Here is a 25,466-nt window from a genome sequence, read left to right as displayed (position 1 = left end):
GGAGGCGGAGCAAAAGGCGGGTTGGATGCCGGCCCTGGGGGTCAGGCCTGGGCCGCGTGCGTAGGGAGTCCCTCCCCTCCGCTGGTCGGGCTTCAGAGCGCAGGCTCCCCGCCGCGGGCCCCTGACTTTCCCTGTCCGCGACTCCGGGGCGGGGACTGACCCCGTCGGGTGCGGGCGTCCTCGGCGCTGCCGGGACACACTGCGCAGGCCCCCGGCGGCACCCGCGGCGGGGAGGGGCTCCGCCCGGCGGCCAGGGACTGGGCTTCGGTTAGCGAGGACGCAGGGCGGTCACCGTGCGGTTTGGGTCTCCGCGTGCCCTGGGCCAGCCGCCCCGCCGCCGTCACCTCGGAGACCGGCCCCGGCGCCAGGTGAGCCGGAAGCACTTCCGGGCCGGGGCCTCCGGTTGCCCGGGTAACGGGAGCAGCTCTGGAGCTTTGCTAATATTTTAGTTTTGATGTAAAAAGAACGGAGGTCGTATCCGCACTCCGCTAGGCCCGGAAGTCGCTCCTCTGGCGAATGTGGGTCCGCGAGGCGCAGGGCCGCGGGGTGGGCGCCGCGGGTGGGACGGGGAGCGCGTGCCGTGCCCGGGCCGGCGGCCGCCCTGGCTCCACGTGCAGAGCCCGCGCGCCCACGGGCACCCGCGCGCGGCCGGGCACTCGCCCAGGGACCCGGCTCGCCACCCTTCGGTGGGTGAAGCAGGGAGCCTTCCAGGGCCCAGGCGGGTGGTACCGGTGCCTGGTCCCCTGTCTGCCCGGTGTCGGTGGTAGATTTAAAAGCAGCTGTTGGGTCAAGTGCGCACATAAAACCCCAGCTCTCCCCGGGTACCGTCCGCTCGGCATTCATGCACGTGTAAGTCACAGTCAGCGCCGCCTCCCCTTGCGCACCTGTGGCTATCTTTCCTTAAATCTCCTGGCTTTATAAACATACATAATGTGTTCAAAATCAAACCTCAAAGGGTCATTGATGCTTCGGTCTCTCGATCCCTCTCCCTTCCTCTCTGAAATCAATAAAAATATATATTAAAAAAAAAGGGGTCATTGAGTTTGAAATGTTCTGAAACTTTGCATTTTTCCCCCCTTGGACATTTTTACATCTTAGCATATATTTTTCTCCCTGTTGGTGGCTACATAATATTCCATTATCTGAATCCTGCTGTTTTTTAAATTCTCACCTGAGGATATTTTTATTTTAAATATTAAAAAAATTGATTTAAGAGATGGAGAGGAATTGAGAGAAACATTGATGAGAAAGAACATAGATCAGCTGCCTCCTGCACATTCCCTACTGGGGATCAGTCTGCAATCCGGTATGTGCCCTGCCTGGGAATCAAACCGAGGTCTCCTGGGTGCATTGGTCCACGCTCAACCACTGAGCCACACCGGCTGGGCTTTTTTTTTTTTTTTTTTTAAATTTTAGGAAGGGAGAGAGAGGGAGAGAGAAACATTGATGTGAAAGAGGAACATCTACCAGTTGCCTCCTGTAGGTGCCTACTGTATAAATTGATATACACACATACGTTTATTTTTTTAAAAAAGGAACTGTTTTAGAGGGACCAGTAAAATGTGCATTCCATCACTGCACAAGGGACCATGATTTAGCTCTCAGTATAAAAGTTCTATATCTGAAAACACTTTAGAGAAGTGGTTTACCAAATAATACGTTTGTCTGTTTAAATCTTTAAAGGTCCCAAGAACAGTGATAATCATACATTGGGAGAAAAAGTAGAGGAAGTGTTTTCTGTTTTCGATTGGGCACCTAAACAGAAGCTGCAGTCGTAGTATGAAGAAGGGTAGAGGAAGAACAAGCCGGATCAGAAGACGGAAACTCTGCACAAGTTTTCAAGCAAGGGGAGGTACAGTGTTTACTTTTTTTGGTGCCAGTGATAGAAAAAGAATCTTGTTGCTTGATATTAACAGGTGCATATAGCTTTTCTCAAAGGCACATGGGCAATGTTCACAGAGAATATTTCTTAAATAATTCTCTTTGTAATTGTGCCATTGTATTCTTTTTAACCCTTGTGGGAATATAAACATATTTCTCGTTTCTTCAACTGTGTCTTTTCTGGGGTTGACTCCCAGGGTTCTGTTTCTAGCCCTGCCCTCTCTCCTGTTCTCTCATTACCTGCAAGGTATAAATGTTTGGATATAAACTCCTCATTTTGAGTTCACTGTAACCCAGTTTGAAGACAGGCTGCATGTGAAAGTGCCTGGCCAACTGGGAGGTACCACCTTGATAACGGTCAGTTTTACCACTTGCTTCTCCTGCCTCTTTGAGACCATCATATGTTTTTTCTTTTTAGTTTACATTATTTGTACATTTTAAAATTCATTTATTTTTATGATAACACTGAGACAATTCATCAGAGGTTTTGTTAATCACCATTTTTTCCTCCATTGGTTAGTGAATGAGAGCTACAAGCCTGAATTTATAGCGCTTAAGAAGTGGTTGAAAGCTAGGAAGTTTGAAGATACAAATTTAATACCTGCTTGTTTTCCAGGTGAGTCTGGCTTTCAGTTCTCATGACCTTTGTCACATGAGATGGCACAGGTGACAGGAAAGCAGGGGTGAGCCTTGCAGGTGGCTGTATTATCTTGGGGAGCGTATCTCGTATTGTGTCAGGCTTCCTGCCTTGTAGCTGTAATTTTCTTTTAAAAAATATATTTTTATTGATTTCAGAGAGGAAGGGAGAAGGAGAGAGAGAGAGAAACATCAGTGATAAGAAAGAATCAGTGATCGACTGCCACCTTCATGCCCCACCCTGGGGGTTGAGCCCACAACCCAGGCATATGCCCTGACTAGGAGTCAAACCCTGACCTCCTGGTTCATAGGTCGATACCCAACCACTGAGCCATGCTGGCCAGGCTGTAGCTGTAATATTTGAGAAGGTGGATTAACACATTGTTTGCGGGTAGTTTTTATCGCGTGTTAATAGGTGGCGCGGGCCATTTTTGCCAATTTTTTGCGCAAATGGCAATGTTCAGTAAAATTAGTTTTACATATTTTTTTTCAATGAAACTTTTTGTGATTTACTATAAAATGTATACTGAATTATTTTTCTTAGAATCTCACTGAATGCGTGGCGAGGCAGAGAATTGTGTGAAGGGATGACTCTACGCCAGTAGTGGGCAAACTACAGCCCGCGGGCCGGATCTGGCCCGTTTGAAATGAATAAAACTAAAAAAAAAAAAAGACCGTACCCTTTTATGTAATGATGTTTACTTTGAATTTATATTAGTTCACACAAACACTCCATCCATGCTTTTGTTCCGGCCCTCCGGTTCAGTTTAAGAACCTATTGTGGCCCTCGAGTCAAAAAGTTTGCCCACCCCTGCTCTACGCAGTTGAATAGATTACTGTTAGACCTGGAAGTACATACATAATTCACCAATGTATGTGTTAGAGACCCAGATTTTGTCCTTTGGAATTCGTATATCTGCATGTTAGCATCCCTTGAGAGCAATAAAAAAGTTTAAAAATAAACGTATTTATACGTTACCTGCATTCTACCGCTAGTCTATAAAAAACGTATTAATATGTGTCCTGCGCTGTACTACCAGTCAACGTAAAACGTGTAAATATGTTTCCCGCATACAATGTGTTAAGATGCTTTACCTTGTTCTAAAAGTAAATGAAGTGGCTTGTGGGAAGAAATGTCGAAATGGTGAAATAAAATTCAAAATTACAAAAGGGGGATGAAAACAGAAAAATAAGGCGAAGGCAGGAATAAGGATAATCCATAAAAATTGCGATTATAAAATCTTGCGCCCTCTCAGAGGCGAGCCACCGATCTGATGTTCCTTTCCAGCAGTGTAGACAATTATACGGCCAGTGACCCGAGTCTTCGTGTTATTGTCCATCAGCAGAAGCGCAGACGTTCCTGGAGCTTAGTCTGTAATAAGCTTTACTTTTACATGGTCCTCGTGGCCACTTCCCGCCTCGCCTTAGTAAGTGTAGCTTGCTGGGCTCTGTTTACTGAACTTGAGCACTATGTTGTAGAAATAGCGGTAAAGCATCTTCCAGGTTTATCCCGTATGCCAAGTTCGGTTCATACACAGGGGTGGACGGAAGTCGGTTTACAGTTGCGAGTACTCAAAACACACAGCTTATTCTTGTATTGTAACGCATTAATTATTGTATTATTTGTATTTCAACTGTAAACCTACTTTTGCCTACCCCTGTATAAGGTTGGAGATGCATTTCCGCTTAAATTATCATACAAGTCTAAAGGATGACCCCAGCGGAGGAGGTCAGCTGAAGGGTTCCTGAGAGACCCGGAAGCAGATCTGTAGAAGGTGCCTGGTCTGTAGGTCTTGATTCTGAAGCTCACTTTGCCCTTGGAGGATTACAAACCCAAGGGGAGGTCAGCACATTTACATTTTCCAGAGCAGCTTCTTGATCCTCCGGGTCTTAGGGTACAAGACACCGGCTTTGAAGTTCATTCACATCTTCTATTCAGAGTGTCTCTGAGGCCTGGAAGCTGCAGTAGATTCACCCTTTCCTGTCTTTGCGTTCCTAGATACCGGGAGAGGGCTGATGAGCAGAACGTCCCTGCAGGTGAGCATCTCTCTTGTCCTTGAGACCCAGTGCAGATGTTGCTGCTTTGTTTTTGGGGGTTAAACCAAGTGGATTAAAAATATGCTCGGCATACAGGCATTTTTTACTTACAGATAAGTTTCAGTACAACTCTGCCAGTGAGAGTTGCTTGCTGCATACTGGAGACAAACCCAAGTAGCAGGGCTTGCACAGAGCAGTTTATTTTGCTGTCGCCTGAACACACCTGGGTAGGCGACCTGGCTGGTGTGGCGTCCCGTGGCCGTCGGAGGCCCAGGACTTAGCAGCTCTCCACCCACGTCCTTAGAGGGAGCTGCCACCCTCAGGTCCAGCGTGTAGCTCCTGGAGCTGGAGCAGCAGGGCCCAGCAAGGGGTGAGCAAGGGCAGCTTCTCCCGTCCAGGAAAGGGGACCCATGAACCAGCCTCCTCTCCGCTGCCAGCGACCAGGTGCGCAGCCCCGGCGGCGGGAGGCGACACCTGTCCGCAGTGCCCTTCGGGGGCGGGGAGGGGGTGTGGGTGGTGAGGAGGAGAGAGGCTGTTGGGTAGGCAGCCAGCAGTCTGCCACAGCGGACTTTATAAACCAGATCATGTGCTCACCGTGCACGGGAGGAAGCCGCTCTGAGAGTGCGCGTAGCAGAGGAGGTAGAACCGAGCGAGCAGAGGGAGGAGGCCTCGGGCCTGTCCCAGGCGCCAGCCTGCTGTGGCACCGGAGGGACAAGGCTCTGGACCCCGTGGGCTTCTGTGTCCTCCCCTGGAAAACAAGGAGGTGAATGGCATGGTGATCTGATCTCCAGGGTCCATTTATGCCATTTAAAGGACAATACAGTTTTCTGTAAAGCTACCAGTTAATTCCTTAATTTATTTTTATTTAACATTATTTTAATTTCTTAATTTATATAAACCCCAGGCTTACACATACTAGTATGTTTGGTGTAAAGAATGGTAACTTTTAGTGTTGTAATTCTATTATGCTGTTTTAATTTTTAAATTACTTTATAATTTTTAGTTGTGGCAAAAATATATACTAGTATAAAATAAAACTTATCATCTTAACCACTTTAACTGTGCAGCTTATTAGCATTAAGCACATGTACGTTGTTGTGTAATGCTTTTGTTTTTTGAACAGAGGTGTAATTGACCTCATTCTGTAGCAGCATTTGGAAAGGAGACATATACCTCTCATGCATATAGCGGTGACTGTAGGTTATTTATTTATTTATTTATTTATTTATTTTTTTAAAAAATATATTTTATTGATTTTTTACAGAGAGGAAGGGAGAGAGATAGAGAGTTAGAAACATCGATGAGAGAGAAACATCGATCAGCTGCCTCCTGCATATCCCCCACTGGAGATATGCCCGCAACCCAGGTACATGCCCTTGACCGGAATCGAACCCGGGACCCCTCAGTCCGCAGGCCGACGCTCTATCCACTGAGCCAAACCGGTTTCGGCTGTAGGTTATTTTTTTAAATAGGTTTTTATTTATTTTAAAGAGAGGAAGGGAGAGGGAGAAATATAGAAACATTGATGAGAGAAAAACATGGCATGGATGAGAGAGAAACATGGATCGCCTGCCCCCTGCACACCCCCTCCTGGGGTTTGAGCCTGCAACCTGGGCATGTGCCCCAACCAGGAATCAAACCTTGACCTCCTAGTAGTTCATAGGTCGATGCTCAACCATGGAGCCACGCTGGCTGGGCTGCCCAGCTTTTAAGTGTTCAGTTTGATGAGTTTTGATGATGAAGAGATTTACCCCAAGGACCATATAGACCAGTGATGGTGAACCTATGACACGCGTGTCAGAGGTGGCATGCAAACTCATTTTTTTGGTTGATTTTTCTTTGTTAAATGGCATTTAAATATATAAAATAAATATCAAAAATATACATCTTTGTTTTACTATGGTTGCAAATATCAAAAAATTTCTATATGTGACACGGCACCAGAGTTAAGTTAGGGTTTTTCAAAATGCTGACACGCCGAGCTCAAAAGGTTCGCCTTCACTGATATAGACCATTTTATCAAGTGGCTTTAAAAAAAATCCTCACCTGAAAATATGTTTTTATTCATTTGAGAGAGAGAGAGAGAGAGAGAGAGATCCACATGAGAGAGAAACATTGATAGGTTGTCTCCCTTACCCGCCCTGAGTGGAGATCTAACCGAAACCTAGGTATGTACCCTGACCGGGAACCGAGCCGCAACCTTTTGTTGTACAGGAAGATTCTCTAACCAACTGAGCCACCGAGTGGATTTTTTAAAAACCATAAAGTCACGGATGTCGGGGCAGGAAGAGGTGGTAGTGGTGATCTAGTCTAATCTCAATGTACAGATGAGGCAGCTGGCGGTGGCACCCAGCTGATTTTGGGCTGAAATTCGTAACTGAGATGCCAGTTGCAACGACAGCAGGACCTTACGCCTGGCTTGTTGGCGACTTACTTGTTTCTGGGGTCCGTTACTTGCATCTTAATTTTCCTTTCTCTGTTCCCGTCTCCGTGTGAAGAGCTGTCCTTCTGCAGGTGTTAGATGGGCCCCTTGTGCTGGCGGGCTGCCCTTGCTTTAGCTAGTGGACACAGGCTAAGGGAGGGTGGGCCATTTCTAGGACAGCCGCTGGGTACAGGGGGTTGCACCAGATGGGTTTTTGTGTGTGAGTGTGTGGGGTTCTGCTGTTTCCTGAAGGCAGCACAATTTCCTGGCCTAAGAAAGTGAAGGAACAATTTGATTTGAGTTGCCAGTGTTTCCACTTTCCTTTCTGGTGAAAGGTTGACAGTCACATAATTGACCTTTAATTCCTGTTGGGGTCGCAGTGCCCGCGCTGGAGCGGCCTTGCCGACACCCGCCGACTCGGGCGTGGCAGTTAGTCGGTGGTGGTCTCTGTGGTTGGGTGGTTCTGGGCTCTTAGTAGACGAAACCGAGACTTGAAAAGACGCGCACTCACAGGCCCGTCCCAAAGCACGGGCGCTCTAAACTCTGCTTTCTTTTCCGGGAAGGAGGGACAGGTGATTATTTCGTTGCCTGAGAGTTGCCTGCTCACCACGGACACAGTGATTAGGAGCCACTTAGGGGCGTACATTGCTAAGTAAGTGACCGCACACATGCTACCCGGGGCACCGCTTCTCCTTAGAGTCTGCACCATCGGCAGGTGTGTCACCTGAGGCAGAGTTCGGGAGGACCCAGCCCCTTGCGTAGCCGATACCTGCAACAGTGCAACAGGGCTACTCTGGTCTGTGAAGTTTGTTTTAATTCATGGCCAACTGGGAGGTGGGTTTGAGTCCTGATCTGTCCCGGAAACTGCAGATGAAATGGGACAATGAAGTCAGGGCCGAGCGCCTTGCTCACAGTAGCTCGTTCTCCATCGTAGTGGAGCGTGACAGATGTCAATTTCTCTTTTATTTTTACCCTTGTAAAAATACTTGTACTTGCTTGAATTTTCTTTCAACTCTGAAGAGCTGTTGACATTAGGAAAGAGTTAGCTTTTTTTTTTTTTTTTTTAGAGAGGAAGAGAGAGAGATAGAGAGCTAGAAACATCGATGAGAGAGAAACATCGATCAGCTGCCTCCTGCACATCTCCCACTGGGGATATGCCCGCAACCCAGGTACATGCCCTTGACCGGAATCGAACCTGGGACCTTTCAGTCCGCAGGCCGACGCTCTATCCACTGAGCCAAACCGGTTTCGGCAGGAAAGAGTTAGCTTTATTTAGCGTAGGAGAGAGGGGCCAGCCTTGAAGGGAGAACTGATTTCCAGCTCATGTTCTCCTGGGCCTCCGCTCGGGTCCATCTGAGGACAGAGTGTGAGAGCCTCAGCAGAAGGGTTTCTGAATTGTGAGGTGTGAAAGGTTGAATTGTGTCTTAGCCCAGGGTAAATTCTGAATGTGCCCCCCTCACCCCCCGCCCGCTAGCTCTTTAAAAAGTTAATGTATTTTATTGATTTCAGAGAGGAAGGGAGAGGGAGAGTTAGATAGAAACATCAGTGATGAGTCATCAATCCGCTGCCTTCAGCACGCCCCCTACTGGGGATCGATCCTGCAACCGGGGCCTGTGTCCCACCTGGAATTGAACGTACATCTTGGTTCATAGATCGACACTCAGCCACTGAGCGGCTCTGGCTGGGCCCCACTTGTGTTTGTAAGAGGACTGATATATCTTTATTGGTGTGAGTGGAGGCAAGGATGCTCTTAGCATTAATATTTTCCATATCATTCTGAAATTTTGAGTAGAATATATGGTAATATAGGAATCTAGACGTTGAAGGATTAATGTAAACTTTTCTTAATACATTCATGCAGCATGAGATTTTTCAGTGTGAACAGATAAAAATACTGCAGTGTATAATTTGCAACAGAGATGGTAATTTAAGATTAAAATAGAAATGCCTACATGTACCAGTGGATGTACTAGGTTCTTTCCATTGGTCCCCCACCAAGTGCCCTAATTATCCCAGTGAAACCAGTGGACTGCCAGCAAAAGCTTAAAGCTGGACAACCAAGTTGGAAGCAGAGAGGGTGTTTGCAGAAAGGAATCTTGCAAACAAAGCTGGGACTCGGGTTGGTGAGTCCGCTCTTGTGTGGCGTGACCTGCTCAGAGCACTTGTGTTGGGTGCTCTCTGGAGAGAAAGCTTTGAGGAAGGAAGACCCTCCCATGGGCCATGAAATAAGCTGGGTGAGTGCTGACTGCCCCGTCCCTCTGGGAGCAGAACTAACCACTAGAGCAGTGGTTCTCAACCTTCTGGCCCTTTCAATACAGTTCCTCATGTTGTGACCCAACCATAAAATTATTTTCGTTGCTACTTCGTAACTGTAATGTTGCTACTGTTATGAATCGTCATGTAAATATCTAATATGCAGGATGGTCTTAGGCGACCCCTGTGAAAGGGTCGTTGGACCCCCAAAGGGGTCGCGACCCACAGGTTGAGAACCGCTGCCCTAGAGTGTCTGTATCTTCCAATAAGAGTAACTTCTTTACTCTGGCTTTTAATTTGAAAAGGTGGCAGCCTCTCCCGTCTCCTCTGCTGGCTCTGTGCACCTTTCTAGTTGCAGAAAAGCATGCTGGGGACCGGTCCCCCTGGAAGCCCTACCTGGAGGTTTTGCCGAAGGCCTACACCTGCCCTGTGTGTTTGGAGCCGGAAGTGGTGGCTCTTCTCCCCAGGCCTTTGGAAGCGAAGGCCAGAGAGCAGAGGACGCGCGTGCGCGAGCTGTTCACGTCCTCCCGAGGCTTCTTCTCCTCCCTGCAGCCCCTGCTCTCCGAGGCTGCGGCGAGCGTCTTCAGCTACAGGGCCTTCCTGTGGGCCTGGTGCACGGTCAACACCAGAGCCGTGTACATGGAGCGGGGCCGGAGGCAGGGCCTGTCCGCGGAGCCAGACACCTGCGCGCTCGCCCCGTACCTGGATCTGCTGAACCACAGCCCGGCCGTCCAGGTGAGAGGCTGCCGAGGGGGCACGCGTTCTGTGTCCACAGGGAGGACAGCGACTTTAGAACCTGCGACCTAGACTAGGGAGTGGGCCACAGGGAAGGTGTGCCGGCTCCAGGTAACTGCCTGCCGCCAGGCGTGCTCCTGACTGCTCCCGACCCCATGTCCTGCCAGGCCCGCAGAGCCCAGTGCTATACTCCCCCCCCCCCGCCAGGTCTTAACCTGCAGCCTCCCCTCCCTCGCCCACCTGTGGTGCACGGTCTTCCTCCTTCCAGAACTGGCCCAGGAGTCTGGCTTGCGTTCCTGTCCCGACCCCTTTTATACTTGGGGGCCTTGCTGTCCGCTTTGATCTTTGCTGTGATCTCTGGTTAATGTACTGCCCCCCTCTCTGAGCTCTGCAGTCTTAAGAGGATGGGACTTTGCTTTGTTCCTCTTTGTAATCCCAGTGCTCAGCGCAGGGCCTGGCACGTAGTAGTCCTTCAATAAACCTTTGTTAAAAAACACACAAAACAAGCAAACAAACAAAACTTTATGGAGTGGGGAAAGGAGCCCGGAAGTCATTGGAGAAGCCTGCTGTGGGAGAGTCAGATCCCTCGCCCTCTGCCCTCTGCCCTCTCCCCTGTGGCACAGGACGGAGACGGTTCTGTCTGTAGGGCCTGCTGGGGAGGGCCTGCCTGAGGGCAGAGGTGTCTGTAGTCGGCTCACCCACAGCCAACCCTCACAGGGTCCACTTGCAGGCGCACTGGCTGGGACCCCTGCTCGCTGTCCTCTTCACACCCGGCCGCCCGGGGAAGACCCGTGCCACCCGGTTAGCCACCTGGTTCGCCCACTGCCATTGGGAGGGAGCGTGGGGAGGCCCTGCCGTGCCTCCGAGGCCAGGACACTCCTTGCCTGTCTGCTTGTCACTTCCTTAGGAGGATGCGTTTCTGACAACACTGAGTGCGGGAGGCCGAGCAGGAGGGTGTCTGTGGTTGATGTGGATGAAATGAGTGGGGCCGTAGTACAATAGGATGCTGGGCACAGGGACTCTGCCCCATTGGGGGGCTTTATTTTTATGGCTGTTCATGCATTGACGCCCCCAGGACCAGTGATTTTACAGGTGAGTGTGGGTACCGCCTCCTGCAGCGGGGCATGTGGCTCAGGGCGCTGGCGGGCTGAGCATTTCCTCTCTGGCCCTCTATGGAAGAAGTTGCCGGCCGGGCCTAAAGTGCGTTGCAGTGGCTTTTGGCATGAGACTCCAAACCATGGCCTTAATCTATTGTTGATGCTGCCAGGTGGGAATTTCAGCCTGCTCCTCCTCCTCGCCTCCTGGGGCTCGCTGGGCTTGCTGCTAAGGAAGGGGCCTCAGTGCCTGCACCCACTCCTTTCTGTGGGGAGCAGGTAGGTCTTCTTGTTCTTTTCCTCTCTACCCATCAGCTCACAAAACAGTCACAAAATCCATACGACAGTGTCAGCCAGTGTCATGCTCAAAGGCCTTATTGTAAGACCTGAAATCCCGCGTGTGCCTTGACACCTTTGGGCTCACAGGGCCCCAGAGGCCTGGCGGGCAGCTCCCTGCTCACACCTCGTAGTCCCCGACCTGGTGCGGAAGGCTTCCCGGCTGGTTGCTCTGTCAGCCAGACAAGCTGCCCCCACCTGGTTCTCACCCTAACAGGTTCCCCTCCCTGCCAGCCCTGGAAGTTATTCAAGCAAGTAACTCACATCTTCCCTGGAGAACCAGTGACCTCTTGTTACTACAAAGCCTGCTTCCTGTGGCCCCTGCTGGTGGCTGCCCACTTACGAGTACAGCCTGGAGGCCAGCCGCCTGTCCGCCCCCCTCCTCCCTTCCCCCCTCCTCCCTCCCCGGGCTGTCTGTGTGACATATCCATTGTCAGGTGTTATCCAATGTCAAGTGTTTGCCATCCCCAGGGCCCGGGGGTGGGACTCGCTTGCCAGTGGGGCGAATAGAGGCAAACTAGGGGCTGCCCTGGGAACCTTCATTGTTCCCACTTGCGGTTACATTCAGCAATGAGTGTTTCAAAGGGGCATCGGGCTTAAATAAACATAATAACTTAGTCATTTTAGTTTTGGGTTTTGCTTTAAAAAACTAACGATTTTCCTTTCTAGGTGAAAGCAGCATTTAATGAGGAAACCCGCTGTTATGAAATCAGGACGGGCTCGGGCTGCAGACGGCACGAGGAGGTGTTCATCTGCTACGGCCCCCACGACAGCCGGCGGCTGCTGCTGGAGTACGGGTTCGTTCCCCGCGGGAACCCCCACGCGTGTGTCCCCGTCTCACAAGGTCGGATGAACTTCGGTTCCTATCACTAAGATGGTATACACTTCCCCATCTGGGGGTGAGGTTCTTTTAAGTTTTAATAAAAATGGGAATCCTTTTTTTTCCTTCTAAATATTTTTATTGATATTAGAGAGGAAGGGAGAGGGAGAGAGAGAGAAACATCAGTGATGAGAGAGATTCACTGATCGGCTGCCTCCTGCACGCCCCCCAGTGGGGATCGAGCCCGCAACCCAGGCATGTGCCCAGACGGGGAATTGAACTGTGACCTCCTGGTTCATAGGTTGACACTCAACCACTGAACCATGCCGGCCGGGCAGCAATCCTTAAAATGTATATTGTTTATTTTCTCCGAGGTAGGGCTTGCCTCACTCTGGTTGACCATGTAATTGCGATAATGACATAAAAACAACGAAGCTTTGACCGACATTGAGGATGAGAAGAACCAAGAAGAGTTTTTTGTGTTGGGTCAGACAGGAATGGAGGACCAGGAAGCGTGCTAAGGAAATGCATATTTAATAGATGGAAAGAAATGGAGATCTCTGTACTGAGATTAGAAAGCCACACACATAAACATTCAGCACTGCTGTGTGTGACGCACTGTGCTCACCTCAGAGACGCATGCCCGTCCTTGTTCTGGGCGCGGTGCGTGATGAAGTCCTGGGTTACGCTCTTTTGTGGCCATTAAGTAGCCCTCATCCTTGGTGTTATTCTTTCTAAGATCAGGATTTCGCTAGTAAATTTATGCTGTGGCCCAGCTGGCGTGGCTCAGTGGTTGAGCGTTGACCCACCTATGAACCGGGAGGCCATGGTTCAATTTCCAGTTAGGGAACATGCCTGGGTTGCGGGCTCCATCCCCAGTAGGGGGCGTGCCGGAGGCAGCTGATCAGTGAGTCTCTCTCATCATTGATGTTTCTATCTCTCTCTCTCTCTCTCTCTCTCCCTCCCTTCCTCTCTGAAATCAATAAAAATATATTTGAAAAAATTTATGCTGTGAATATTCCCAACATCGTGGGAAACAGTACACGGAAGCCTGGTCCCTTCTGAGGCGGCACGGACTGTCTCCCGGCGCGAGGAGCAGCACAGTCACGGCGTGTATACTTGAGGTGGTTTTAATACAAGTTCTAGCGGAAATAGAGACGTGGTCGAGGTGCTGCTACTCCATCCTGCGGGCAGATGAATGCTGTTCTTTATGAAATAACATAGAAACGCAAAAGCAAGCCTTGCCGGTGTCTGAGAAAAGGGGCTTTGAGATGAGCCTTGTGTTACCAGAATAACTTCAACATCATGACCATGAAGTGCTGACTTGTGATCAACATTTATGTATTAGTGATGATTGCATTTAAAAATAAAGACAAATCCGAAGAGAAAATTTAAAAATACAAAAGTCCCTCATGTCTCTGCTGCCCAAGTGGCTTAGCCACTGTTTGCATCCTCACTTTCAGTTGCTCGGGTTGTAGTCACAGTTGTGCAGACTGTTGTGAGTCTGCGTTTAGAAGCTCCGCGCCTCGTGTGGGTGCAGAGCCCGCCGCGGAGCTGGGCTTCCCAGCAGGCCTGCCGGGGGCGGTCGTCGGGACTGGGCTTGTTGGCCCGCGTGCCGAGTGGGAGCGTGAGCTGGGTTGCGGGTGTTTGGTCCCTGCCTCGTGGAGTGTGTGGCTTTTCTGGAGCTGACGACGATCTCATTGCGTGGGCCTTGACGAATAGACCTCTGTTTTGTATGAATTAGGTAAACTGTTTCCATGTCTTGATTGCAATGGGAAGGAAAGTAAGCTGAGAAGGGAAGGTTTATACTTTTGTCTGACTTACATCCTAAATCTCAGTCTGATTTTTTTTTATGTAGATGTGCTTGTTAAATATCTTCCATCAACAGATAAGCAGATGAACAAAAAGATTTCCATTTTAAAGGATCATGACTTTATAGAGTAAGTGTTCCCCTCTCTCAAAATTGTTCCATCGGGAAATTGTGATGAGAAAATGGAGGTTAGGGTTCTGTAGGGATGAGACACCTTCTGACTCACCAGCTGCAGGTAGGTGTTTATCGAGCACTTACTCTGTGCAGTGAGCGGTGCTTGGTGTCGTGGGGCACACGGGAGTGTAAGGTACTTCCCAAGAAAGCTGTTCAGGGACCTAGAGGCCGCTGGGACAGGAAACATGGTGCCAGAAGGGAGCCTGGGTGAGCTGGTTGTGGCCCAGGTTGCGTGGGTCTCTGACTGTGGTATGGTGGTGTGGCATCGGCGGGTGGAGGCCAGGCTGGCCCTCCCCGACCACGGCGTGGGCTCTTGGGATGAGGGTGGCTGGTGACTTCACACCCAAAAGGAGAAGAGGGTCAGGGTTCTCCCTTCGGTAGATAAAGTGCAGCCGTGAGTGACCCAGCTCCGTCCCAGGCCGGTCGCGCTGTGGCGCTGCCGCTAGTTTAACCCCCAGACCACCCAGAGGCGCCAGCCTCCGTCTCCCTGTGCCTGGCCGTGCCTGCCGCGGGACCTCCTCCGGCTCCGGCTTCTGACCCAAGTGCGTTGGAAAATGGCTTGCATTTTTTTTTTCTTAAACGTGAGAGATTTTCCTGTTACTCAGGCTTTATCACTAGGTATTTGAAGACTGACTTTCCTTTTGTCTTTCTGACCAAGACCGCAGGCTCCCTAACGTTTAGTGGGCGCTTTAGAGAAACTGCTTTAGCCTTGGTCCCGAAGTACTAGTGACGGCTTGTCCTGCCCCCTCGCAGAAACCTGACGTTCGGATGGGACGGGCCGTCCTGGAGGCTGCTCACGGCCCTGAAGCTGCTGTGTCTGGAGGCTGGAGAATTGTGAGTGCACGTGGGTGGGCCAGGCTGTGGCTCCGGGATGCCGTCGTGGGCGTGGGCCGCGTGCTCTTGATGCCACTCACCCGCCGGCTGGGTGTTTCTCTCCTTAGTTGTCCGGGTTCTGTTTGAGCCTCACGGTCAGAGCGCGTGGTTTGGAGGACTTCTGGTCTCTCCTCAGAGGTTCCCCCTGGGACCTGCAGTCCTTGTTCAGAAGTGTGGGCACAGGCACTGCCCGGAGGGGAGTCTGAGTGGGTGGTTTTCCCGGAGCCAACAGAGCTCCTGCCCCTCCCCCTCCCCTGTTCTGCCCCAGGGGCAGATCCAGGGAGAGGCCTGGGCGTTTTCATGGGGGAGGCAGCAGGGGAGCCCCTGGTGTAACATGGGTCCTGGTCAGGCTTTTGGTCCGCCCCCCCCGCCCCCACCCCCCGTGGAAAGGACCGAGGGCTCCCGTGGTGTGTGCTGTGCTGCCTGGCCTGGAGCTCCTGCAGCCGGTGCTGGTCTGGTCGGAGCCAGAGCCGAGAAGCCGCGTGCAGGGAGGACTTCCTGAAGGTGAAGCGTCCCTGAGTGGTTGGGAGGGTTCCATGAGGTAGCTCAGTGCCCAGAATGGTGGTGCTGGCTCAGTGGGGCTTCTCTGTTTTGGTTCTGCATTTCTTTCTTTTTTTAAATTTATTTTATTGATTTTTTACCGAGAGGAAGGGAGAGGGATAGAGAGTTAGAAACATTGATCAGCTGCCTCCTGCACACCTCCTACTGGGGATGTGCCCGCAACCAAGGTACATGCTCTTGACCAGAATCGAACCCGGGACCCTTCAGTTCGCAGGTCGACGCTCTAGCCACTGAGTCAAACTGGTTTGGGCTGGTTCTGCATTTCTAAGTGCCTTCTGTTCACTTGCATGCGGATGTTGCCGTAGGCCCAGTCACCGTGCCTTTTGCCGTCCAAGCCACTTCCTCTGCAGATTCTGTACGTCCAGCATCTGTTCCTCCACCCTCCCTCCCATTGGTGCTTCTTCCAGCGTATGGAGTGGCGCTGCCACCTTCGGCTCAGCATCCTGCTGTTGCTCCCTCTTTAAAAACAAATGTTCTTACTGATTTCAGAGAGAGGAGGGGAGGAGAGAGACAGAAACATAAACGATGAGAGAGACTCACCGATCTGCTGCCTCCTGGACTCCTGCACGCCCCTCACTGGGGATCAAGCCCACTACCCCGGGCCTGTGCCCTGACTGGGAATCGAACCGTGACCTCCTTGGTTCATGGGTCGACGCTCACCCACTGAGCCACGCCAGCCGGGCGGCTCCTGCTCCCTCTTGCCCACCCTCAGACGTGTATCCTACCTGCCGGCCCACTGCGCCCAGCCCAGGGTCGCGCAGTGATGAGAGTGCCGGCCGCCTCCTGTTCTCGCCGTGCCTTCTGTGAAGCTCGTCCGTTTCAGCACCCAGAGGAGCACGGGCGGGAGCGCGACGAGTCCCTGGGGGGGTTATGGGAGGAATCTGCCGTGGGACGGGCTTTGTGATGCTTCTGGAAACAGGAGAGGGCAGTATGTGTTGTTGAGGTGTAAAAGTCGTCTTTATTTTTTGAGACCCTGCTGAAATGATCTTATTAAACATTTTGGTTCTAGTCCTCGCTGGAAAAAAGTCCTTCTTGGGGAGAGAATTTCAGATACAAATGAGAAGACGAGTTTGGACGTCGCCCAGAAAATATGCCGTTATTTCACAGAGGAGGCTAGTGCTATGCTTCAAAAGGTGTGTTTCTATAATTTTGCATCTTTTTCTTTCTTTTTTTAAAAAATATTTTATTGATTTTTTGCAGAGAGAAGGGAGAGGGATAGAGAGAGTTAGAAACATCGATGAGAGAGAAACATCGACCAGCTGCCTCCTACACACCTCCTACTGGGGATGTGCCTGCAACCAAGGTATAAGCCCTTGACCAGAATTGAACCTGGGACCCTTCAGTCCGCAGGCCGACGCTCTATCCACTGAGCTAAACCGGTTAGGGCTTTCTTTTTTTTAATGCCTTTTTAAAAAAATGGATTTCAGAGAGGAAGGGAGAGGAAGAGAGAGGTAGAAACGTCAATGATGAGAGGGAATCATTGATTGGCTGCCTTCTGCTATTTGGACTGAGCCCGCAAACCAGGCATGTGCCCTTGACTGGACTTGGACCTGGGACCCTTCCGTCCGCAGGCTAACACTCTATCCACTGAGCCAAACCGGCTAGGGCTTGCATCTTTTTCTTAAAGAAGTGTTTTGATTAAGAAGTTACTTGTTTTGGGCAGGTTGGATAGGGATGGTACACCTTCTTTGAGTGCTGTTTAATGCCTTAAATATATGAACATTGATATAATCTGTTTTTTGACTGTTAACATTCTGTCTGCACCTTTTAATAGGTAAAATTATTGCATGAATTCTTGGTAATAGATTTTTAAGTACTCTTTTCCTTTTATTTTTATTTAGTAACTATTTTAATTAAGCGAGAAAACAGCTGCTCTAGTCGGTTTTGCTCAGTGGATAGAGTGTTGGCCTGTGAACTCAAGGGTCCTGGGTTTGATTCTGGTCAGGGCACTTGCCTGGGTTGCGGGCTTGATCCCCAGTAGGGGGCATGCAGGAGGCAGTCAGTCAGTGATTATCTCATCATTTTTTTTTTTTACATTTTTTCTTTCTTTTTTTTAAAATTAATAAATCTTTATTGTTCAGGTTATTACAGATGTCCCTCTATTTTTCCCCCATAGCTCCCCTCCACCTGGTTCCCACCCTACCCCATGCCCTTACCCCCTGCCACTGTCCTCATCCATAGGTGTAAGATTTTTGTCCAGTCTCTTCCCGCACCCCCCACACCACTTCCCCCCAAGAATTGTCAGTCTACTCCCTTTCTATGCCCCTGCTTCTATTATATTCACCAGTTTATTCTGACTTAATTTTTAGGTTCACTTGTTGATAGATACTTATTTGTTGTCACTTTGTTCATAATTCTTATCTTTACCTTTTTCTTCTTCTTCCTCTTCTTAAAGGATACCTTTCAGCATTTCATATAATCCTGGTTTGGTGGTGATGAACTCCTTTAGCTTTTTTTTTTTATCTGTGAAGCTCTTTATCTGACCTTCAATTCTGAATGATAGCTTTGCTGGGTAAAGTACTCTTGGTTGTAGGTTCTTGGTATTCATCACTTTGAATATTTCTTGCCACTCCCTTCTGGCCTGCATGGTTTCTGTTGAGAAATCAGCTGACAGTCGTATGGTACTCCCTTGTAGGTAACTAACTGTTTTTCTCTTGCTGCCTTTAAGATTCTCTCTTTGTCTTTAGCCCTTGGCATTTTAATTATGATGTGTCTTGGTGTGGTCCTCTTTGGATTCCTCTTATTTGGGGTTCTCTTCACTTCCTGGACTTGTAAGTCTATTTCTTTCATCAGGTAGGGGAAGTTTGCTGTCATGATTTCTTCTAATAGGTTTTCAGTCTCTTGCTCTCTCTCTTCTTTGGGCACCCCAATAATTCTGATGTTGGTACGCTTGAAGTTGTCCCAGAGGCTCCTTACACTATCTTCATATTTTTGGATTCTTTTTTCGTTTTGCTTTTCTGGATGGGTATTTTTTGCTTCTTCGTATTTCAAATCTTTGACTTGATTCTTGAGTCTGCTGTTGGATCTCTGTATATTATTTTTAATTTCAGTCAGCGTATGTTTAATTTCTGACTGGTCCTTTTCCATTTTTTTGGCATTCTCATTAAGATCCTCGAAGGTCTCACTAAGTTCCTCGGAAGTTCGTAGAAGATTCTTGAGTAATCTTATAACTGTGGTTTTGAACTCTATGTCCTCCATTAGTTTGCTTTCCTCCATTTCTTTCGTTTGTGATGTGTTTCTTTGTCCACATTTTGGCTGACTGCGAGGACCCGCTGTGTCTACAGTGGAAGAACTGCTGTGCTGGAGACACCCTTATGGGGTAGGACTTGCTTCAGTGGGGCTTTGGTGCTCACTGAGTCTGCTTCTTGAGTGTGTCCCTTATGGATGTGAGGAGTTGAATTCTGGTGTCTGACCAGGGGTACCCTTTCTCCTGGATCTCCAAGTCAACCACTGTGTGAGTCCACCCAGCAGGAGCTACAGCAGGAGAGGGAGTACTCAGCAGGTTTCTCCTCTTTGTTTGGGGTTTGGAAGTTTTGGAGCTCTCTGACCCAGCTGCAGTTTGTTAGGTTAGGCTGCAAAAGTACAGGTGATTCCTTTGCGCCACTGCACACAGCTGGGGTGGGGATGTAAATTGAGTGGGGGGGGGGGGGCGGTCTCAGAGAATCACCAGGGCGGAGCAAACAGCAATGACTGTTGTCAGCCGTCTCCGCGACTCCAGGTCTCTGCATCCCCGAGTCCCGCGCCCCCACAGCAACAATGATCCCTGTGAGCAGCTCTGTGAGAAAGTCATCCTCACTTTCCAACCCGCTGCAAGACAGTCCAGTTTCTCCCCATAGGAGTCTGGGACCCCAGAGTCTCGCCGTAAATAAGTTCAGTGCATTGGAGAGCTTGTATCCCCTTCCGATTGAAACAAACCGTGCACCCAGGTGCAGCCGCCTCGCGCGCGCCTCCGTACCTCTGTTCTTGGCGCCTCTGCACCTCCTACCCGGTCTCAATGCGCTTTTTTCTTTCCTTCTAGTTGTAGAGCTTCCACCCAGCCAGCTTTCCCGTGGTTCTGGATGATAGCTGTTTTGTCTTATAGTTTTAATGTTGTTGTAGGGGGCAGCACGTACAGGTTTGTACCTTATGCCGCCATCTTGGTTGTCCCTCTCTCTCATCATTGATGTTTCTATCTCTTTCCCGCTCTCCCTTCCTCTCTGAAATCAATAAAAAATTAAAAAAAAAAAAAAGAACAGCTCATTTGAATAAAAACATTACTGGGATTTAAAATATGTTAATGAACTTTGAAGGCACCATTGTGCTCAGTGGAATAAACCAGAATGCAGAAGACAAACTGCTCGGCTCCACCTCTGGAGGATCTGGGACAGGCAGGGGCATAGAGACGGGCGGTGGAGGATGCCAGGGCTGGGGAGGTTGTGTTTAATGGGGACAGTGTCTGGTGATGATTACATAACATTGTTGACATTCTAAATACCACTGTCTGTATATTTAAAAGTGCTCAAAATGGTAAATTTTATGTATGTTTTATTATAATAAAATGTTTAAAAATAACTTCCAGGTTTCTCACATGAAAGATAAAGAAATGGCGTTGATACACCAGCTCACTTTGGTGGAAACGTTGTGGACAGAAGAGCTGGAGATCCTCCGGGCATCTGCCGAGACCCTGAGCGGTTTGCAGGCCGCTGTTTGTGACTCACCCACGTGCCTCCGATCGCCTCCCCTGCTGGGTGTCGCCCCCTCTGCAGGGTGTGACGCCTGAAACACTGTACACTAAGGTTCGTTTTACCCTGAATCCTTTTTAGATCTTGGCTCTGGATTTATACTCTTCACGGCCTTTTCACGCCTGTTAACATTCAGGACAAGGGGGCGGGTGTCAGAGCAGAAATCATTCCACAGAAGCCAAGAGCTGCTGCTTAGAAACACTGGACATTGTCGAAGCACAAGACGATGCGGTGTTCCCTTCCGGAGCCTCTGGGCGCAGGACGAGCTGCTTCCACTTCTCCCAGCTGAACATTCCGTCTCCAAGGGCCACAGCTCCCGGGGTTGTGGGAGGCAGGAGAGGGAGTACTCCCAGTCGCCGCCCGTCATCTTTAAATGCAGCAGCCCGTGCTGAGTACAGGTTAATCCCAAGCTCAAGTGCACGAGTCCTCGGCTCAGCCGGTCAGTGCCACGTGAGCGGCAGAACACACAGTGCTCAGCACTCGGTGCACGTCACGGCCTCCTGTGAGAACAAGCCCCACTCGCCCGCCCAGGTGTCTGAGGAGCAGAGCCGAGTCGGCTCAGCAGTGAGCTGGAGACGCTTCCCTCTTCGTCCACTGGGTGGCGCGAGAGGACCGCCGCCGGAAGGCTGGCTCCTCAAAAGCAGGCAGTTGTGTTCAGGTGGGAGTGGGATCTGGACAAAGCAAAGCGACTCTGTTCCTGGGGCAGAACGCTGGTGTCCCTGCTCTCCTGGGGCCTTGGCCTCCTTGGGTGAGAACAGGCAGCTACACAGCAGTTCAGGGCGAAGGGGCCTGACCAGGTGTGGGGCTCAGGTGAGGGTGGAGGGGCAGGTGATGAGACGCAGGACTGTCTGCCTACGACAGGCCATAGGAAATGTCCGTATGTGGCACTTTTTCTCGAGCAGAAGAGAATGCCTCATCGCAGGGAGCAGGTTTTAGTTCCATGTCTTCGAGAGCAGGCAGACAGGTCCTGGCCAGGCAAACAGGAAGGCTCACTTCCAAGGGTGTAAACTGAGCCCCCACCCAGAAGGGGGTCTTGCTCCTGTGATGGCTTCTGCCAGGTGTGTCTGGAGCCGGAGGGAGCCTTCCTCTGACGGGCTGGCCGTCGTCCTTAAAGGCGTGTGTTTGACGTGAGGACAGAGCCTCAAGGTCGAGTGGAGTGTGCCCGGTGTCCTTGGACTCCTGCATCCATGTTGACTGACAGGCTCCGATCCCAACTGGCTGGTGACAGGCGTGAGGTGGCCCCGCACATCTCACAGTGACGATGCGGCAGCCTCGTTTGAAATGATCTCTTGGGTCTGCTGGGCCGTCCCAGGGCCCCGTTGTCTGTCCTCAGGTGGAGCCTCGCTCACCTTGCAGGTCCTTGGACCCTCCACGCCACCTCTCCGTGGATGCACGTCCGGGCCTCGCCTCGAGCGGGCGGCATTCCATGCAGAGCGCCTGCAGGACCTGGCGAGGCCCCTGCTGCAGGTTTGAAGGTTCCCCTGGAACTGGGCGTGGAGAGAGACCCACACATGGCCGTCGGTCTGATCGGAGTTGCCTGATGGTGGCGGCTGTTTGTCTGGAAGCGATCTTGCTGAGGAGGTCAGGTGGGGGTCAGGCGCTGTTTCTGATGTGGTTTAACGTGCAGGCGAGGCTGGGAGCCATGGCTCACGTGGGCTCGACAGAAACTGTGAGAGGAAGTATTCGTCTCCATTCGGGAGCAGGAGGGTCCTGGCAGGGCCACGGAGCCCATCTTCTTCCTTATAATCTGTAGTGGCAGGAGCCCCCGGAGCTCACCTGCAACCCGCTCCCCACGGTGGTCTGCAGCCAGCAGCACCCCCGCCCCGGGAGCTCGCCTGTTAGAAAGGAGACTCACACCCTGGGCCTGCCGCGTCTGAGTCTGCGCAGTGATGGACGTCAGAAACGCTGCCTCAGGCCAGCTCTCCAGCATCTCCAGGGCCCCCGTGGGTGCGGGGCCAGCTCGGTGCCAGGCTGTGCCATCCATGCACGGAGTCCTCCTCGCCGGGCACCGTTCTCTCGATGGATGGGGAAAGCCCGGCTCAGGGGCCAGGGGGCAAAGTCCCTGCCGCAGACAGCAGAGCCCGGGCCAAGCCGAAGCATCTCTGCGTAGACACCTTTGCAGCAGACGTTTCCGCGCAGACATTTCTGCCTCATAACTAATGGGCTGTGAGGCATCTCTGCCGTAAGAGAGACAATGACTGGCTGGCAGTTTTGTTGTTTGGCTTTATTTCTCTGTTGATGAAGTAGTCAGGTGCCGTAAAAGAGATAAAAATAGCTGCTTGCGATTTGCTTTTCTTGTTTCGCTTCATTTGCTTCATTTCTCCGTGGATGAGGCTCTCACAGTTGCTCCTGTTCTAGGTTAGGTCACGTGTAGCTCTCAGCCAGCCCTTAACATCGTTGGCACTTCTCCCCGATGACAGGACTTCCCCAGGAGTTGGGGTCTCGTCCTGCAAGAGGACACGGGGAGGAGAAAGCAAGGCCAGGCCCCGAGGGCAGAGCCAGGCCCACGGCTCCCACGAAGGAGAAAGTGCTTGGGTACTGTCCACGGAACAGAGTCTGCTGTTTGTGCGGTGTTGCCATGACTACAGTTTAAATGTAGGCACAGGCTGCATCTCACAGGAAACTTTTGAATTTTGTTTTTTATCTTTTCACGTTTCATTATGCCCTTCCAAATGTCCCTCTTTTATATATCGTGGTTTTTCCTTTTTAATGGTAAAAGGTAACTAGTATGCGGCGAGGATGTCTGCTGCAGGGATGCTGTGGCCACGGGATGGGCCAGAGCCTGTGGTGGCACGGACTTCTCCCGGCCCATTTCTGGCTGCCGGGGGTTCTGGGACAGGAAGCCTAGCAGAGGAGGACACTCGGGGGGCTGGGGCGTGGGGAGGACCGGGCAGTGCCCTCTGCTCTGGCCGTGCCTGTTCTGTCCTGTGCTTCGGTCCCCGCAGCCGGCTGACGTGCCGCCGGCTCGCAGGTGGATGGAGCCGCCGGGGCTGCCGGCAGTCTGGGGTCTGGGGGTGATTTCACGGCACTGTTGGCGCCATTCGTTCAGATTTTTGCAGAATGGCGGAGCAGCCCCCGGTGCCCTTCCTTTCTTTATTGCGTGTTTTCTTTGTGAGGGGACTAAAGAGCCGACTGCCTTTTAAGGGACAGGAGCACTGAGTTTTGTCTTCCCATCCCATTACTGTCAAACAAGTCACCTGAGAACTCGGGTCACATGGTCCGGCTTGCAGGGGCGCGGCGCTCCCGAGAGGACGGCTCACGGGCTCTCAGCAGACCGAGAAGAATGCCTTTTATCATGTTCTGGTCTCTACCTCCCACTGTTTTATTTCCCTTCCAGCATCACTCAGCCCAAATGGTATTTGTCAGGAGGAATTGGCGAGCGCCGGAGGCTGTGTTCTGTCTGCTTGAATGGAAAGTCTCAAAGCGGTTGTCATGTTGAAAGAAAATACTGCATTTGATCTTTTTCTATGATTTCTGCAGACATGGTGCGTGTCTGCATTTCTAGCCTCCCGGCCCCTGTGCCTTTGGGGGAAACGCCCTGCAGGAAGTAGCACTTCGCAGGTCATTCGCCTTCTGCGGAGAAGTCAGCCCCGCACACGGAGTCACTTAGAAAGCATGATTTATTTCCATTAGCGGCTCCGGAGCCGCTGGCGCGCAGGTTGCTGGACACCCACCCGGGACGTAGGGCTTCGCGTCTCGTGTCCGTTCCTGCCAGGATGTTTATTCTTCTGGATGAAACGGTGCCTGCGGGCGGTGGCGGCCATCCTCCAGCCCTGCGCCGGCCGGCCTCTCGCTGCCCCTTTCCGGGCCGGACGCCGGGCCCGCGGGGGAGACTCCTGGTCAGAGAGCAGAGCGGCGAGGCCAGGCCGGGCATGCAGACGGCCTCGCAGACGGTCCCCAGCACGGTGCACAGGACACAGTGTGGCGGCTTTCCAGGGGCACACAGCCCCATCGCAGGCACCTTCCTCCGTGTTCCCACGTGTATCCACACACCCTGAGGAGTGCCCTCGCCGCGGCAGGTCGCAGAGCCGTGGGACGGACGCACCGCCTCTCGTCTAGAGCGCTGGGCTGCTAAGCCATGAGTCACCACCATGTTGTAGAAAACTCTAGATTTGGGGTCAGCAAACTCTAGCCACTCCCTGTATTTATAAATAAAGTTTTTTAAAAATGGGAACTTTTTTATTGTGGCAAAATATGCATAACATAAAATTTGCCATTTAAACCATTTTAAATGTACAATTCAGTAGCATTGAGTATCATGTTGTGTCACCATCACCATTTCCAAAACTCTTCCATGCCCCCAAACAGAAATTCTTTACCCATTAAATGGTCACTCCCCAGCCCCCTCTCCCCCAGGACCCGCTAACCTCTCATCTATTTGGTCTCCGTAACTTGTCTGTTCTCAGTATTTCATGTAAGTGGGATCATGTGACATCTGCCCTTTGTGTCTGGTCTGTTTCACTTAGCACGGCTTCTGAGGTCCAGTCGCGTAGCAGGTGCCAGGACTCCCTTTCTTAAGGCTAATACTCCCCTGGGTGTAAGGGCCACATTTCTTCTTTCTTCTTAAATATGTATTTTTATTGATTTCAGAGAGGAAGAGAGGGAGAGAGAGAGAGAAACATCAGTGATGAGAGGGAATCATTGACCGGCAGCCTCCTGCACGCCCCCTCCTGGGATTGAGCCTGCAACCTGGACCTGTGCCCTTGACTGGAATCGAACCTGGGACCCTTCAGTCCACAGTCTGACACTCTATCCGCTGAGCCAAACCAGCTAGGGCCACATTTCTTTTTCTTTTTCTTTTTCTTTTTTTTTTTTAAATATATTTTATTGGTTTTTCACAGAGAGGAAGGGAGAGGGACAGAGAGTTAGAAACATCGATGAGAGAGAAACATCGATCAGCTGCCTCCTGCACACCCCCCACTGGGGATGTGCCCACAACCAAGGTACATGCCCTTGGCCGGAATCGAACCTGGGACCCTTCAGTCCGTAGGCCGACACTCTATCCACTGAGCCAAACCGGCCAGGGCCACATTTCTTTTTTGAGGGGGACATTTTCCTCTAGCCTCTTAGGTTCCGTGACTGGGGCCTGTGAATTAAACCGACAAAAGATAGA

The 25,466-nt window shown here is 51.0% G+C and overlaps 1 protein-coding gene across 1 annotated transcript; it reads left to right on the top strand.

Annotated features, from left to right (window-relative positions):
- SETD4 (SET domain containing 4) lies at window positions 1-24,525 on the top strand. Its single transcript, XM_081087740.1, has 12 exons — window positions 1-368; window positions 1,684-1,852; window positions 2,402-2,497; window positions 4,517-4,554; window positions 7,540-7,628; window positions 9,535-9,964; window positions 12,064-12,238; window positions 14,073-14,154; window positions 14,952-15,032; window positions 16,642-16,765; window positions 20,191-20,407; window positions 23,691-24,525. Exons 2-11 carry the CDS (start codon window positions 1,780-1,782, stop codon window positions 20,389-20,391), a joined length of 1,389 nt encoding a protein of 462 aa, XP_080943866.1. The 5' UTR covers window positions 1-368; window positions 1,684-1,779; the 3' UTR covers window positions 20,392-20,407; window positions 23,691-24,525.
- Window positions 24,526-25,466: the final 941 nt, after the last annotated feature.

This window comes from Myotis nattereri, assembly GCF_964212035.1.
Source record: "Myotis nattereri genome assembly, chromosome: 3".
Classification (NCBI taxonomy): domain Eukaryota; kingdom Metazoa; phylum Chordata; class Mammalia; order Chiroptera; family Vespertilionidae; genus Myotis; species Myotis nattereri.
This window is presented reverse-complemented; position numbering and strand designations above follow the sequence as displayed.